The sequence below is a fragment of the Epinephelus moara genome, chromosome 3 (assembly GCF_006386435.1).
Source record: "Epinephelus moara isolate mb chromosome 3, YSFRI_EMoa_1.0, whole genome shotgun sequence".
Lineage (NCBI taxonomy): Eukaryota > Metazoa > Chordata > Actinopteri > Perciformes > Serranidae > Epinephelus > Epinephelus moara.
In genome coordinates, this window is record NC_065508.1 from 10,733,514 (window position 1) to 10,749,827 (window position 16,314).

At 42.2% G+C, this 16,314-nt stretch overlaps 2 protein-coding genes across 17 annotated transcripts in view; both read left to right on the plus strand.

The window, feature by feature from the left end:
• ehbp1l1b (EH domain binding protein 1-like 1b) overlaps positions 1-1,277 on the plus strand; it is a 33,831-nt gene extending 32,554 nt beyond the window's left edge. For all 12 annotated transcript variants that reach the window (XM_050038251.1, XM_050038269.1, XM_050038274.1 and 9 more), the window contains one exon: positions 185-1,277. In XM_050038251.1, coding sequence (XP_049894208.1) covers positions 185-272 — 88 coding nt within the window. In that variant the 3' untranslated portion in view covers positions 273-1,277. The remainder of the gene's footprint in view (positions 1-184) is intronic.
• A 1,585-nt stretch (positions 1,278-2,862) lies between these two features.
• LOC126387901 (CAAX prenyl protease 2-like) lies at positions 2,863-6,145 on the plus strand. 5 transcript variants are annotated; one of them, XM_050040658.1, is made up of 8 exons: positions 2,863-3,057; positions 3,159-3,261; positions 3,977-4,105; positions 4,529-4,607; positions 4,708-4,890; positions 5,074-5,145; positions 5,746-5,808; positions 5,891-6,145. In XM_050040658.1, the coding sequence occupies exons 1-8, from the start codon at positions 2,921-2,923 to the stop codon at positions 6,109-6,111; spliced, it is 987 nt and encodes a 328-aa protein (XP_049896615.1). In that variant the 5' UTR covers positions 2,863-2,920; the 3' UTR covers positions 6,112-6,145. The 5 variants fall into 5 exon arrangements, with proteins under 5 accessions (XP_049896615.1, XP_049896616.1, XP_049896617.1 ...); XM_050040659.1 differs by having other exon boundaries at positions 4,723-4,890; XM_050040660.1 differs by having other exon boundaries at positions 3,977-4,060.
• The last annotated feature ends 10,169 nt before the right edge of the window (positions 6,146-16,314 follow it).

Sequence of the window (16,314 nt, forward strand, 5' to 3'; positions counted from 1 at the left end):
CATTTGATTGCCATGTTTCTAATGACACCTTCAAGCCAGTGCTTGTAATGTTGACCTGTAGTTCAGTAGTATGTCTTATTTCTATTCTGTATTTGCAAGCAGTCTATTGATACCTGTCTGGGTATAAACGGCCAAGAGTTAATGTCATATGCACTATATTGTAATATTTGTTTTGTGTGTGCAGGGCTCTGGAGGAGGATGAGCGTCTGGAGCGCGGTCTGGAGATGAGGAGGCGAAAATATAGCAACAAAGACAAATGTGTCCTTCAGTGAGAAGAGAGGTCACTCACAAATAGCTTTTACAACTGCGACCCTGAAGTCCCAGAAGATGAATCTTGGTCATAATTTTCACATACAAGATTAAAACAGGACTTCGGGCCTCCGTATTTCCCTGTTTTTTTTAGTGCCTTTATTTTCTTGGAGAACTGTTATAAACCATTATGAGGAAGATACATGGGCTGATAAATTAATATCTGGTTTTGTCAAAGTCTCATTATTTTCTGTTTGTCTTAAGTATTATTTTGATTCTGTTCACATATTTTTATTTATTTAAAGAATGCGTCAGAATGTTGTACATCTATTGCACATGTGTGTTGTGTGTTTGTGTGTGTATTCATCTGTGAGTTTGTTCACCATTTGAACACTGACTTCTCTTCTGCTTTCCCCCTCAACACACTGAGAGCTTGTCAGAATCTGTTGGCTTAAAACCAAAATGTGCCTTTCTGTTTTTTCTGGTGATACTCGTCTTACGTTTCTGTTTTAGATATTTCCACCCTGAAAGTAAAAAAAAATATTTGGTTGTAACATGCCAAGACATGTTAGATATAAAAACAACAAATCATGAGCTGGACTCAAACTCACAATATTGATAATACAGGGTACATGTTTTCACCTGAAGGATGACCCCAACGTCACATTTTTATAAAGCATTTCCACTTCCTGCAATATTGATTTTCTTTTTTTGGACATTAGATGTTGAAAGTGTTCTCAAACCTTGTGTGCACACAGACCCTAAATGCCTTAAATCACCCATAAAGTGTATGGTTGTGATGCTTGATTCACAGAAATGAACCTGTTTGCTCACTCCTGTGTCCTTTGACTACTGTATGCATGCTGTTTGAGGTGTGCTGATAAAGTGGTACTCTGCTGCATATCACTACTGTATACCTAGCACACACTGTACACCTGAAGTTGCTGTCTATATTTATGAGGTGAAGATATGATGAATGATATTGATAAATATGTTGAAGAAACATAAATATTGGTTGGTTGCTTACATCTTTGGATGTGGTATCTTTTCTTTTTTTCTTTTTGGACCCAACATGAACCTGTGAGATATAATGCAATCTGATACAGTGTTACTGCAACAAACATGTCTGTGAAGCTTCAGACTATAGTGTTAATAGTTGCTGTCATTTTGAGGCTGTAATTTATAGTATTTTGCGCTACATTGCAGTTTTAGTTCTAAGTGAAAAGGATGGTGACCCTGAGAGCTCAGCACACTGCAGATAGACACAACACAAGCAAGTGACGTCTTTTTGCAATGTGTTGAGCTCTCAGGGCTACCATCAAAAAGTTAGTAAAACAAAAATAAAATAAGTAAAACATTAAATCACATGACATTTAATACACCAGTTTTTTGGTAAAGATATACTGTTTTCAAAAGCCAACCCCAGATTCATTCTGGTTTGGTGTTTTGCATTAGTTCAGCGCTATGTCTCTTGGATGAGTCTTGCACCTGGTCGCTACCTTTTAATAAAGCCAGGATTTCACCTGCGCACTGTGGGGGTGCACACTTAAAAACATCCCTAGCACAGAAAATAAGATGAGAACAAGAAAATACAGGCAGAGGGCAGAGTCTCTGCAGAAAAAATGCACCACCGCACACTTCTAGTGGGTTGAGTGATGATTGACAGGGATTACTTCTGTTTGAGTCTATGCATTGTTTTAAGGAAAATCCTACATAGTATATCTTTAAGCTATCAATGCTTTTGAAAAAAAAAAGTAAAGGTAGGTTCCCAACTCAGGATAAACTTGCCCAGTGGAAAACATATGAGTGGAAAATTTTTTGTTTTAGACCTTGAGAGAGTGAGGACATTTTGACTGGTCCTCACCTTAAGACGGACCTTCAAAGGCCTGCTCGAGGGTTCAGACTTGGTTTTGAGGTAAAGGTTAGGATTAGAGTTCAGGTTTAGGTTAGAGTTACGGAGTGATAACCCAGATCACCAACTGTTGATCACGAACAGTAAGTGGTAGAATCACCAAAGTGGGTGTGTATGATGGTCTCTTCGCACTGCCCATGTGTGCCGCGTTTGGGACCTCCCTTTGGTACAGTTGGCATAGACTGCCAGTCAATTAATGTCTGCATATTGTTTTCAGTATCAACAGTTGTCATATCTTCAGAAAGGGAAGATTGCAGCAGCCTGAGACAAAGACTGGTGTGTTCAGCGTCCTTGAAACCCTCTTCCCAAGGAGCTTGTGTCCAAAATGATATGACCATCAGGAAAAAGTTCCAAACTAAAAAATTTAAATCATATGTTCAGGCCCATTCATCAGTCATATCTCCAGAGGGGAAGGTCTCAGCGACTCAGGCTCAAGACTAGTGTGTTCAATGTCCTGGAAAAGCCTTTCGGCACATGTTAAGAGGTTAGAATTAGGCATTTAGTTGTACTGATTAAGAGGTGTGGGGCTAAGGAATACATTATGTCAGTTGGGTCCTCACAAAAGTGTGTGTGTGTGTTTACATGCACACCTGTGTATGTCTCCTCCCAGCAGAGCATTAGAGCTAATCAGCTTGACTCTGCAGCACAGAGCTCAGTGGGATCTACTAATCTGAAATGACAGAAAGACCCAAACCAATGTGTCGGTTGTAGCTCACCTGAGGAACCTCCGGAAGCTCTGACGGCAAACCCGGTTCTGTCATGCTGGAACCAGAACATGGCCCTATGATGCAGGTGGAGCACACCCATACAAGATGTTGGGTGTGTGTGCTGAGCTGCCTTCTGCTCGCCTGTCTGTATGTTGGCAGTCTGTACGTCTGGAGAAGCAGCTTACCCAGGTATACAACTCAGCAGCAGACCTGTGACGGTGCTGTTCGAGAGGACTATTAAACTGTGGCTGTGTGTGTGTGTGTGTGTGTGTGTGTGTGTGTGTGTGTAGGGATCATCCCAGTATGATAAAGCGTCGCTGTGCCAGTGTGCTGCTGGTCTCCGCACTGTCACCTGCAGTGGTGAAGGCATGGATGCACTGGGCTGATGTCAGGGTGAGTACACATGAGCAAAACATGCCATTCTCTGAATCTGCCACAGTTTACTGCATCAAACAATGTCCTAACAAACCACTGAGAATTAAACTCTTTCTCATTAAACACTGATGTAGCTCAGGATGTAGAACAGGTCGTCCACTAAAGGGAAGATCGGCTCTTCCACTCCACATATCAAAGTATTCCAGGACAAGATACTAAACTGCAAATTGCATCAGTGTATGAATGAAATGTGCAGCTTTAGTCACTAGTTACCTTATACATGAGGATTTTACACATAATATAATGGGGATAGACGAAATTATAGACGCAACTCTCTGTATAATGCAGCAGTTGAACAGCAGCACAAACTACATCCTCCAAAGTTAGAAAGTTGAATCAACACCTCTCTCTAAAACAGTTTCAGCAAAATCTGACCGGGCAGGATTTATTACAGGACTTAAGCTAGATGAACCAAGTGAACTATATGAACTGTGAACATCCATTTCACGGGGAGGTCAAAGGTCAGTGTCAGTCAAGCTGAAAGGGATTCAGTGTCTTCCTCGAGGACACTTCACCGAGGGTTACGTCCAGGTGAAGGACAGTATCCTCACTCCTGGGGCCATCTCACCATATGTAAGGTGTTTTGTCAGGTTAAGCTGGGGTCACACTGCTCAACTTTGTAATCGCTTTAGGGTAAAAACTATGTTTATAAAGCTACGATCTGTCCTTCCAGGTCGATGCATCTGTGTGGGAGCTGATGGGAGTTCGTTTGGAGGGTCTGGTTCCTGCAGCTGTACTGCCACTGCTCCTAACCATGGTACATCAGGGAGTCTCAACCCAGATTCAACTTTACAGAAAAGATGTAACAACATTATTTACTTTGTTGAGCACCTGCTATTTACACTTGACTTTGTAATAGGTATCACAGGACTTACAAAGAACTGAATAAATGGCTATACATCCAGTGTAAAACTATTTACTAGGCTACTATATTTTTGTCTTAACCTGTTAGACCTGAGGTCAGCCTGAGAACCTATTGGGCGGCTTCAAAAACTACTCTGTGGATCCCATTCCCCCCTTAGGACATGTTATTTATGCTGCATTAGAGTAGTTGCGACATTTCAGGGATTCATTTTCCATTACCAGTACGATGCAGCGTGGCTTTACAACCTCCATTAAATTTCTATGTGCATGTTTAAATCATATACTGAAAAAAGGCTTTAATCTTTTTTTATGTATACCTCTGCTGGATGTAATGAACAATTGATTCTATTCTAAACATCAGGTATTTTATCTTGGTCCCATGGTTCATTCTGCAATAGACAACCCTCAAGGCTTCACTGGAGAGCTGCAGTCTGCACTCGGTGAGTTACACTTTGTGTCTTATTAGGTCAGAAGCTAAACTGGCGTTGGTGAGTTTTACATGTGTGCCTGCATTTATTTGATGTGTATGTCATCATATAGACTTTATTTTCACAGATGTTCAGTCGTGGAGGTTGTGTGTGAGAGATGCAGTGTGGCTCAGGAACCAGGTGGTGGCACCAGTGACGGAGGAGCTGGTGTTTAGAGGGGCCATGCTGCCCATGCTGGTACCCTGCACAGGACCGACAGCCGCCATCTTCACGGCTCCGCTATTCTTCGGTGTTGGTATAGCAACCACATATTCAGGCTGTCATATTTACAAACACCATTTGGACTACGTTGACATTTTTATGATAGATTAATGAATGGTAAAATACATTAGATGTGTACATCAGTATATTTTAGCAAATGCTACATTATATTTAGCTTTTGACCGCAATGCATGGCTACTTTACTGTGTCGTTTTAGCCCATTTCCACCATATCATAGAGCAGCGACGCCTCCGTAAGGACAGTATGAGTGCCATCCTCATGGTGTCAGGTCAGTTGGCTTACAAAACTCTGATTGAATAAAACTAATTGTAATGATTAATGCAAAAATGATTAAAATGAATGTCAAAATCACTTTAGGTTTAGACAAAATTTCTTAAGGTTCCAGCAACAAAATCACTTTAGGTTCAGGCAACAAAACTTCTTTAGGTTTAGGCAACAAAACCTTTTTGGTTAAGGCAACAAAAGGACTTGGTTAGGTTTAAGAAAATACGCTGGTTTGGTTTAAAATGATGTTGACTTTCAGTTTTTATATGGGACATGATCAGTTGTCTCCTAGGTGAAAGTCCTGTATTTGTTTAACTCATCCATCGACCACTACAGCCTCCTCTCTACATGGACTTTATCACTTTTTGTCAGTTGCCCTGAGCATCTAATATTGCTGCAGATGGGTTTACATTGGAGTTATTTGAAAGCCTGGTGCGTGTCATATACCACTGGGTGCCTTGTGCGTTGATATCAGACTCCAAGGGCTGCTGACCAAGCTGCCATGTTTGACGACCTGAGAATGAGAACTGATTTTGCAGAGGAAGGTTGTTGCTTTGACAGTTTTCATGGAAATTCTTTTTTTCTTTGTGCTGTTCTGTTGCAGGGATGCAGTTCTTGTATACAACTGTGTTCGGTGCCTTCACTGCCTTTATATTCATGAGAACTGGTGAGAGATGAACAGCACATTGATTTGCTAACATACTCATCTACAGTACACAAACCATTACATCTGTAATCTCTGCCTGTAGGTCATGTTGTGGGTCCAGTACTGTGCCATTCGTTCTGTAACAGTCAGGGCCTGCCTGACATCAGCTCTGCCCTGCAACACCCTCAACAATCAGCTCTACTCTTCTCCTATCTTATGGGGGTGCTGCTGTTTCTGGTGCTCCTCTTCCCGCTGACAGACACCTTCTTCTATGGTGCCATTCCCGTCTGCAGCCTGGTTGCCCCTCCGGCATCTGCATGCTAGATTAAATTAAATGAAATATACTCCCACTCTTAAAACTCCATGTCTTTTACGATGGATTTCATTTTGTGTTGGGTTTTCAAATAAAAAAGTATTTTTATATAGAGTGTGTGTACATTTATATGTGTGTGTGGGTGGACGTGTGCATGAGAAGAGAACGATTGTAGCACATCAGACATTTCCTGCATGGTCGAAAATATTTCCTACTGTATTGAAACACAACACCAGTACAACTTTCCCTGGCTGGGAAAGAGAAGTGTGTGTGTGCGTGCATGCAAGCGTGCGTGCATGTGGCAGACAAAAACAGATGAACTGTGAAAGTGAGAGAGTGAAAAGGGAAGGTTACGAAGGAGACAGCAGCAGAGAAAGACACATATGCAGACAGAGAGAGGCAGACAGACTGATACACAAATGCAGAGGCTAAAAAAACTCAAAAGGAACCAAAGCGGAGAGAGACAGCTATGTAAAGTCACATTGTTAGGACAAATACGGCTATGAAAGACAGGCTTGTGAGAAAAAACAGTTACAGCCAGAAGCAACACAAGCAATGCCAACAGACATTAAGAAGAAGAGAAGAGAAAAATAAAGTGGAACAGAGAGGGAAAGATGGAGGGGGTGGATGTGGGGGAAACTGTTACTCTGTCCCCAAGGAAATGCAGAATGTGGAGTAGAGGAGTTAAGAAGAGACGACAGAGTGAGGGCTGAGAGGTGAAAGGTTGTGTCGGACAATTAAGATTTATGAGACAGGCCAATGAGCTATTTATAAAAACTTTGTTTACAACCCAAACAAGACAAAGTACATTCACATCTGTAGATACACACAGCTCTAGACCATAGCTATGCATTGCATTTTTTTAATTTCATTTCTATATGATGTGCCCATACACATTAGATGTTTTTTATGCCTGGCTTCATTATTTTTTCATGTTTTGTCAGGTTTTATTTTTAACTTTGGTCGTGGGAAAAACAAGTTTTCATTTTAGATGTGTTTGTATTGACACATTCTGTCCCTATGTCCCCCTCCTCCTACCCACTCAGTGCTGTCTCATCACAGCACTGAGACTGCACTCTTAAAAGGTAATAAATGACATTCGTCTGAACACCAACTCAGGCAAAGTCTCTGTTTTAGGGCTGATGGATCTAAGTGCACTTTTGTCACAGTGGCCCACACCATTTTGTTACAAAGACTAGAAAACTGGGTCGGACTCTCTGCAACCATCCTAAAATGGTTCAAGTCATATCTTCATGACAGGAAGTACTTTATCTTGATTGGTAACTGTAAGCCAGAGCAGATGGCCGTGACATGTGGGGTCCCGCAGGGATCCATTTTGGGACCCCTCTTGTTTAATCTCTATATGCTTCCAATAGGCCAAATTGTACAAAATAATATCGTAGCCTACTATAATTATGCAGATAACATGCAAATCGCTTTCACCAGGTGATTATAGACCTGTAGAACTACTACCTGCTACCTGCCCACCAGATGCCCTCATTTTCTCCAGATTTCTTCATTCACCTGCTCACCTGTTCTCACTTCCCTCATCAGTCACTCACTCTTTTTCTTTGCCAGTTCACAGCCATGTACCTTATACTTTGGTTTTCAAGCTATCTTAACCTGATTCTGCCTCTGCTCCTTTACGTGGGCCTGAACCTGACTCAGCCTGCCTGTCAACCACTACCAGAACCTCCCTGTCTGCCTATCAACACCTGCCTGTAAGCTTATCTATGCACAGTAAATAATTTAACTGCACTGGTCTTGCTGTTTCGACTGCATTTGGGTGCCTCCCCTGCTGCCTGCACTCCCCACCATGTCCGATCCAGGTTGGAACCTAGTGACTTAATGGGCAGAGCAGGTATCCTATAAAATCTATATGATCTTAGAAAAAAAGTGTCAGGTCCAGTACCAAGTAATACTGGGCCAGAACTGCCGATACTGATGAAGATCCCAATACATTTACTATTAAAAGCAGCTAATGTGCCTTCATGTAGGAGAGAACAGTGTGACATAATTTATGAGGTGAAAAAACAGTTTGCTAAAGCAACAGCTAATCATGACCAATTCCAGTTTGACATTGTAATATTAACCTATGCTGAGGGTCTGATTTGGCTAAAATCATAACTACAGCACTGTATACTGAGATTTTCCATTTGCCTCTTCCTCTCTTCTTTAGTGCTGCAGCTCCAAGTTCTTTTCTCAAGGCTTTATCTTTATTTGTTCAGCTGGATTAATCTTGTCAGGGTGCACAGTACATATGCTGTTTGAGTGCACACAACATGACACTAGCAGGGGAGAAGCAAAGAGAACATGCAGTAGATGTGTTCATGACAATGGTATTAATTCTACTGACCTTAGAATCAATCTTCTAAAAAAAAAAAAGTAGCATCTGTAGTATGAACACTTTGTTATCAATCTGCACCCTCTATGAAGGAATAGTGGGACATTTTTGGAAATAAGCTTATTCGCTTTCTTGCCGAGACGTAGATGAGAAGATCGATCTCATGTTTGTATGGTAGGCTACGTAGCTGACGCCAGCAGCCCATTAGCTTAGCTCAGCACGAAGATGGGAAACAGCTAGCCTGGTTTTGCCCAAAAAGGAGGAAAGAATCTGTCTACTAGCACCTCTAAATCTCAGTAAAAGAATACTTCACCTGCAATTACTCATCATGTGTTACAATGAATTCATGAAAAGGACCATGGTGATCGGAGAATCCAAAAATGGCAAACCTTCTGCGTTAAGTCATTGGGGAACAGCAAAACTTTATCAACACATCTGTTTACAAACTCTTGCACAACTCATGCAGTGTAATTCGGGTCTCATTCATCCAGTCATATTCTCAGTAATTCCCAAACACATGCATTTTCTGTTTCAGCAGAGTTAAATGAACACCTGCCTGGGCATGCTAATGTTTTAGTGACAATGCATGGGTTTGGGAAGTGCTGAGCTGACGACTGGATCAGTGTTGGTAGTAATGCGTTACAGTAATATTACTTTTTCCAGTGACGAGTACTTTTGTCATCATGTCACGACTGACGTGAAATACGACAATCACATCAGCAGACTTATTTTTGTGACTGTTGCACTCCACACGCACTCCACAAAGCAGCAATCTGATTTGGAAGATGGAAACGCTTACCTAGCGGGTAACTTATGGGATGTAACGGAAAAGTAATATAACAAGTAGTGTAATGAATTACTGTTGGCGGGGAGTAATAAGTAAAGTAATATTATTACTTTTAAAAAGAGTAATGAGTAATAAATTACATTTTCAGAGTAACAAGCCCAGCACTGGACTGGATAAACAAGACTTGGACTATACTATACAAGTTGTGTGAAAGTTTCTGAACTGATGTTTTGATATAGTTTTGCTGTTAAATATGGTCCCTGGGCGGCACGGTGGTGTGGTGGTTAGCACTGTGCAAGAGGGTTGCCGGTTCAATCCCGGGTGTGGGAGCCCCTCTGTGCGGAGTTTGCATGTTCTCCCCGAGTCAGCGTGGGTTCTCTCCGGGCACTCCGGCTTCCTCCCACAGTCCAAAGACATGCAGATTGGGGACTAGGTTAATTGATAACTCTAAATTGTCCGTAGGTGTGAATGTGAGCGTGAATGGTTGTTTGTCTCTATGTGTCAGCCCTGCGATAGTCTGGCGACCTGTCCAGGGTGTACCCTGCCTCTCGCCCGATGTCAGCTGGGATAGGCTCCAGCCCCCCCGCGACCCTCAAGAGGATGAAGCAGTTAGAAGATGAATGAATGAATGAATGAATGAATGAATGAATGAATGAATGAATGAATGAATGTGGTCCCTGTTGATGTTAATTCATGAGGAATGTTTGCCATTTTTGGATTAAATATTTGGATAAAATAAACTTTTCCTTACAAATTCAAGGTAACACGCACTGAGTAATTGATATACAAATGGTCATTTTGGTGGAAGTATTCCTTTAACATGTTGAATCTCATTTGATTAATCCATACATATGCCAAACTACATCTTGGCCAGGACTATGTTCTCAGCAACAAGCGGAGACTCCAGGAAGTTACGGGTAAAACAAGATGTAACATGTTAATTAATGAGCTTTACAGCTGCTCTAAGGCAGATTTTGTTACTTTTGGACAGAGCCGTACTAGCTGTTTTCCTGTTTCCATTCTTCATGCTAAGCTAGCTGGAGTGTGCTGTGTGTTTGAGCAGTGGGTGTGAAACGGCATTAATTTCCCATTACTTGTAATACCAACTAACTGATAACAAACTGGGGTTTATCTCGTGCTCATTGCTGAGAAATGTTGGAAGGATTTAAAGGGAATAAGGAGGTTTTTTCCAAGTCTTTGTTTATTCAAGGAGAGACTGCTGACTTCTCATCACGCTCCCTGTCTGTTTTTCTTTCATACATTTCAACTCAGTCATACTTGGGATCTTTCCAATACAACAAAGTCTTCAGCTGCTGGCCACTGAGAGTTTAAGGATTTGGGGGACTTTGCCTCTATGGATCAAGCTTGACAGAAGTTTTTATAAGAAGCAACTGTATTACCTATTTACCTCCCCCTGTGTTGTTCCCTGAGAATTACACTGAGATTAAATGTAACAACCTCCGATTTGGCAGCCACCTTCTGAGACTGAGAGGTGGCCTCTTCCTCGCAGTTGGGAATGTGAAATGAAGACAGCAGTTATGTGACTCCCCTGCACATCACTGGTCTGCAGAAGATTTCAGCGTTGCAGTCAGGGAGTGATTTACTCTCTTTGGGGGATGCTGAATCAGGCAGTTTACTGTTTCTATTGCTTTTATTTGTGTGTGTCTGTGTGTGTGTTTGTGTGTGTGAGGCACATGGTGGAAATTGAGGCCAGGTCACATGAGGGATGTGGACGTGTGGTACAAAATGTGGAGTCTGACTAGAGGAAGACCTGAGAGAATAGGAGGTAATGGTGCAGAGAGAAGTCAAATGGGTGGTGGATCATCTCAAAGGTCCGACACATCCGACGTCTGTCTGTCTCTGTTGCTCTGAGCCTTTGTGTCCCGTCCCTTTCTTGTGGATTAGTCATCCTTTCTCTCCACTGTTAATGCATTTACCATTATACACACACTAACACACACACACACACACACACACACACACACACACACACACACACACACGCATGGCTCCTTCTCTGGAGAAATATGACTGCATCATGAAAGACACTACAAAGAAGTGTAAGATGTCTGTGTGTGTGTATGTGTGTGTGTCTATGGAAAAGCTGAGCCTATCATCTGGTAAAGGAATAATCTGTCAGGAATTATTCTCTCCCAGTGCTCTCCCCATCTCGCTTTCCACCTCTCAGCAGTTTTATTAAACCTTAACAGTTTTCTGGTGAATTTCATGCAGAGTTTCTGTTTGTCTGAGGTTTGCTTATACATGTGTGATCCTTTATGTGCAGGAAACTCCAATTGCAGTCCACGCAATTGTGCGTGTGTGTCACTCGAGTCTTTGCTGTTTCTCCAAAGCTAAAAAATGTTTTGGGACGGATAGAGCTCGGTCACTGCTGTTTCCATCAGCGGCCATGTTTGTTTTAAATTCACCATGTGACTTCTGACTGGAAATTCAGTAGCAGCTGTTCATTTTTTCCATTTTTTTTTTTTTGTACCAGTTTAAAGAATGCAGTGCAAGAATACTTGTAAACCAGAATGACTTGCATGTTGTTTTAAGGTAGAATATGAAGACACAAATTAGATTTTCCAAACCCTTCCTGTAGCCAGATGGTTGCCAGTTCACAATCTTAAAATCTTAAATTGTTCCACTGGAGCTGCACAGTGGATAATAGGAGGAGGCTGTGTTTGTACTGGGCAGCTCCCAGGTGTGAACATGAGTGAAACTGAGCATGAAGGAATGAGGACATGGCTAAGAAGCATGCCCAGTAAACTATTCCAAGGTTAAATAAAGGTTAATAAAGGTCACCCAGCATATAGACACCAGCTGTGCTGCAGGGTTACCAACTAGCTTGCAGCTAGTGCCCCGGCTCTTTTAGCTGATGTTTCAAGTAACTGTAGACTTCAACTGGCAGAGAGTTATTCCTCCTGGATTCATCCATTCAACATCGACCCCAGTCTGCTCAGATATTTGTGGTGAAGATTTGTTGACAGTCTGGGTGTGGATGGAGGGCATTCATGTCTGTTACGAAAGATGAAACATATGGACCTTGTAGAAGAAGTGGATAAAAGTATCGTCTTTTTCCTCCACTCCACAGAAATCACCAGGAATGCCTACACTCTATTATTCAACCACAAGGCCGCAGCTAATTGCTTCAGTGTGTGTGCGCGTGTGTTTGTGTGTGCGTTCATGTGTGTGTGCATGACATAAGACACCAGCGGTTGGGAAAAATGAACAACTGACGTGTCCTGCTGTATTTGATATGGCACAAACGGTTCAATGGGCCTGGATGGTGCGAGTCTACACTCCACTGACCCAAGACAAGTAGGAAATGCAGTTTCCTTGACATCAGTGTGGAGGCTTGGTAACTTCGGCAACAGAGACGGTCCTATTCATTTAAACCAAAGTCAAGAAAAACAAGTTTTCTTTTAATTATCAAAGCAGAGAGAAGTATGTATCTTGTAAAATAAATTGCTTTCCACGCTGCTGGTCCAACAGAGCCACATGAGTTAAGTTGTTACATTCACAAGAGCTTGGATATAAACAAAATGACAAAACAGAAATATATTTTCCACATATGCAGTGATGATAGCCCTGTGATAGTCTGTTGACTTGTCCAGGGTGTACCCTGCCTCCCGCCCAGTGTCAGCTGGGATAGGCTCCAGCACTCCTGCCACCCTGAACAGGATAAGTGGTTTATGGAGAAATTAATGCAATGGTACTATATTGGTGTCTATGGGGAGTAAATGCCTATAGTCAGCCATGTTAAATTGCTCGACTTTACAGCAGAAATAACAGTTTTGGTCTCTATGGCTAATTTCAGCATTCACGACAACTGTACAGAGGTTCATTTTTTTATAACTTACCAATAGTTTATTAAGGCCCAAAGTTACGCATATTTAAGGGTGGGGCTGCTTGAGTGGCAGGCTAGTGAGGCATTGATACAGTCTGAGGCAGATCCACCCCTCGCTCATTCACAGCTCCACCCTCTCATCCAAATATGGTGACTCCTGGCTCCAAAAAACCAAGATGGCGGCATCAGAACTTGAGGCTTCAAAACGAATAAGTGACAAACAAACCAATAAGTGATGTCACAGTAGCTACATCCATTATTTATACAGGCTATGGTGTAGCACGACATGGTTTTGCCAAGTAGGACATGCTCCTGGATCAACACCCCACATCGCGTTTCTGGACCAACATTGCAATCAACCGCTCACAGCCCTCTGACATCATCAGTGTCCTGCTCCTGTGCTTCTTTCAGAATTCCTTTGTGCTTGGTCAGAGCTTTGTAAGTAAGGAGGAAGCTTGGGACGGTCAGTGATTCACAAAATATAGGACTTTCCTCCAGGACTTTAACCTAAGAGATTGGTGTCAGACCATGAACTTTAAGTTAACTTTGAGTCATTTTTAAGCTACATCATCACCATGTTTCTTTTCCTAACCCTAACCTACATCATTTTACTTGCCTAAACCTAAAGACACGCAACCATGAAACTTAATGTTAAGTATGTGAGATCATTCGTGGGGTGGTAACTCACAGGATACCATACGAACCATTGTATGAGGATATGTTGAGCAGTGTAGACTACGTAATGTGAACACAGTAGTATAGCTGGAGGAGATGACCACTAGAAATCCATCACAATCTGATGTCATCTGGTAGACAAAGTGGAAAAAATGTTGGAAACAGAGTCTTCAGAAAGGTCTGGGGCCTGAGGTTTCTGCCCACAGATTGCTTTACATGTGTTTACCTCATTATTTGAAACTTTTGTCACGTTATACATGAACATCCAAAATTGAGACATCTTAAATATGAAATAAGGAAAAGTATAATAGTTAAGCTTTAAATGGTCAATGCATCTGCCCCCTCTCTATGGCACCCTGCCCTCGAATGTGGCTGTTTGTAAACACTATCCAACATGGTCGGACGACATGTTGTACAAACCATTCTTTTCTAGCGCAGCCCAGCCGTTTGTCTGGTTAAATACATGTCACATTTTTCCTCAGTGAGGGAAAAGGGCCTTGAGTGTATATTCAAGTGTTATCAATCCAGATACCAGAGCTTCAGTGGCCACCAAAGAACATCAAATCAAGAACAGCTATGCAGCTGCTAAAAAATAGAATTAGTGGTTGAAGTGAAACAGAGAAGTTTTGGAGCTGGAAGGTACAGTTCAGCTGCTTGGAAGAAAGAGGCTGAGAATGTATCAGTGCCAGTAATGATATGTGGCAAGTGGCTAGGAGTCAAGGAGGTAGACGGTAGGCTGTGACCTAGGAGGCGGGGAATATAGAATCAAGAAATCTGTGTGTTCCATTAAAGGTCTTTGGGCTGGGAGATAGAGCGGATTGGAGGTACTGTAAGTGGATTAATGTGGACGGGGGGAATTGAGAGTGCAGGACTATGGAAAGGAGAAGTTTTGTCTGTTCTATCAATTACATTTCTGGAATGTGTCTCTGGGGGCGTGGCAGTCTGAGCGGGAGGAGGGTCAACCAGGCTGAATGATAGAATAAACAGACCAAGAGTGGGAGGTTTGGGGCAAAAACAGACCAAATAATGAGAGCTAAAGAGAAGAGGGGGAGAGGAGCAGCAGCGGGGAGAAGATAAGGAAAGGGAGGAGAGCAAGAGGATACAAGACAGGAGAGGAGGGACAAGGGGGATGAAAGAATAATAAGGAAAGGAAGAGAGGAGACAGGGGAGAGGAGGATGGGGGTAGTCCAAGAAAAAGAAAATCAGAGGATAACAGGCGGAGGATGGAGGAGGAGAGGAGGAGGGGGAACAAGACCAAAAGGCTCTTTAGGTTCTCCGGGATCCTGAGGTTTTATGTTTGCTCTCTGTCTAGTTCCGATGGTCGTTACATAACTGGAAAAAAGACTACTGAATAGTTTGAATGTATATATTCTGTCTGCCAAAACCAACACGCCGCAGCCAGCGGATGCATCTGGCGTACACAGAGAGAATACAGGCCTTGGACACACGTTGACTGCGGCTAATAACCGATTCAACTGCACATACAGCATGACTTTTCCATCTCATCATCCTGTGTTAAAAAGCTAAAGCAGCACATTATAATGACATCAAGCTGCCCTAAATTCTATTGTGGCAGGTCACACTTTCCACACAGAAAATGTGATGAGTGTTTATGTGGAGGACTATTGTTTGCCCGAGCACTTTCCCACTTATGTTGCTTGATTGTTCAGCAATTTGGCTTGTTTGTGTGTGGTAGGCCTTGATTTACAGTCTTTCACCCAGGAGTTTGTCTCATAGCGGCTTTAAATCTGTATCATTCACATCAGGGCTTAAATCCCCTCACAGCTATGGGCTTCATTTAAATGTTTAGTGAGTAGGATTTAGGGGGATATATTGGTGGAAATAGAATATCATATAATAAGTATGTTTTCTTTAGTGTCTAATCACCTGAGCATAAGAATATTGTTCTTGTTACCTCAGAATGAGCTGTTTTTTTCTACATAGGGAGCAGGTCCTCGTCCATGGAGATTGCCATGTTGCACCGCCATGTTTTTACAGTAGCCCAACAAACCAAACACTGGCTCTAGATAGGGCCATTCACGCGTTTTTGCATCAGCCACCACAGACAGCAGCTCCTTCATGACCAGAACAAGAAAAATGCTGATTTTTTTTAACATAAAACCTCTTTATTCAGTGGGTTTAAATCACCAGATGTGTTTGTTTTGGAGAGAAATGGACCTTTGTGGATAATCTGGCTACTGTTAAAAACCTCCTGACCTTCTAGATCTTAAGTTATCCACGAAAAAAGGTGAGCACATATTAGCTGTACCGTTTGCAACGTGCTGAACAGCAAAGGAGAAACATTGATTGTACCTGTGCAGATTATTTAAAGCCTCCTAAACAATGAGCAGTGAAGGAATTCTAACCCCAAGAAGTTTCAGCTGGTTGCATCTGCATTCCTCACCACTAGATGCCACTAAAACCCCTAAATCTTACACACTGTTCCTTTAATATTCTTCGGCTTTGCTCACAGCATAGCTTCAAGGAAGAAGAAAAGGATTGTATTTTTCTTTGGAAAACCCAAACTCAGCCTTTTGACTTTGCAGCAGGGGTACCATTCA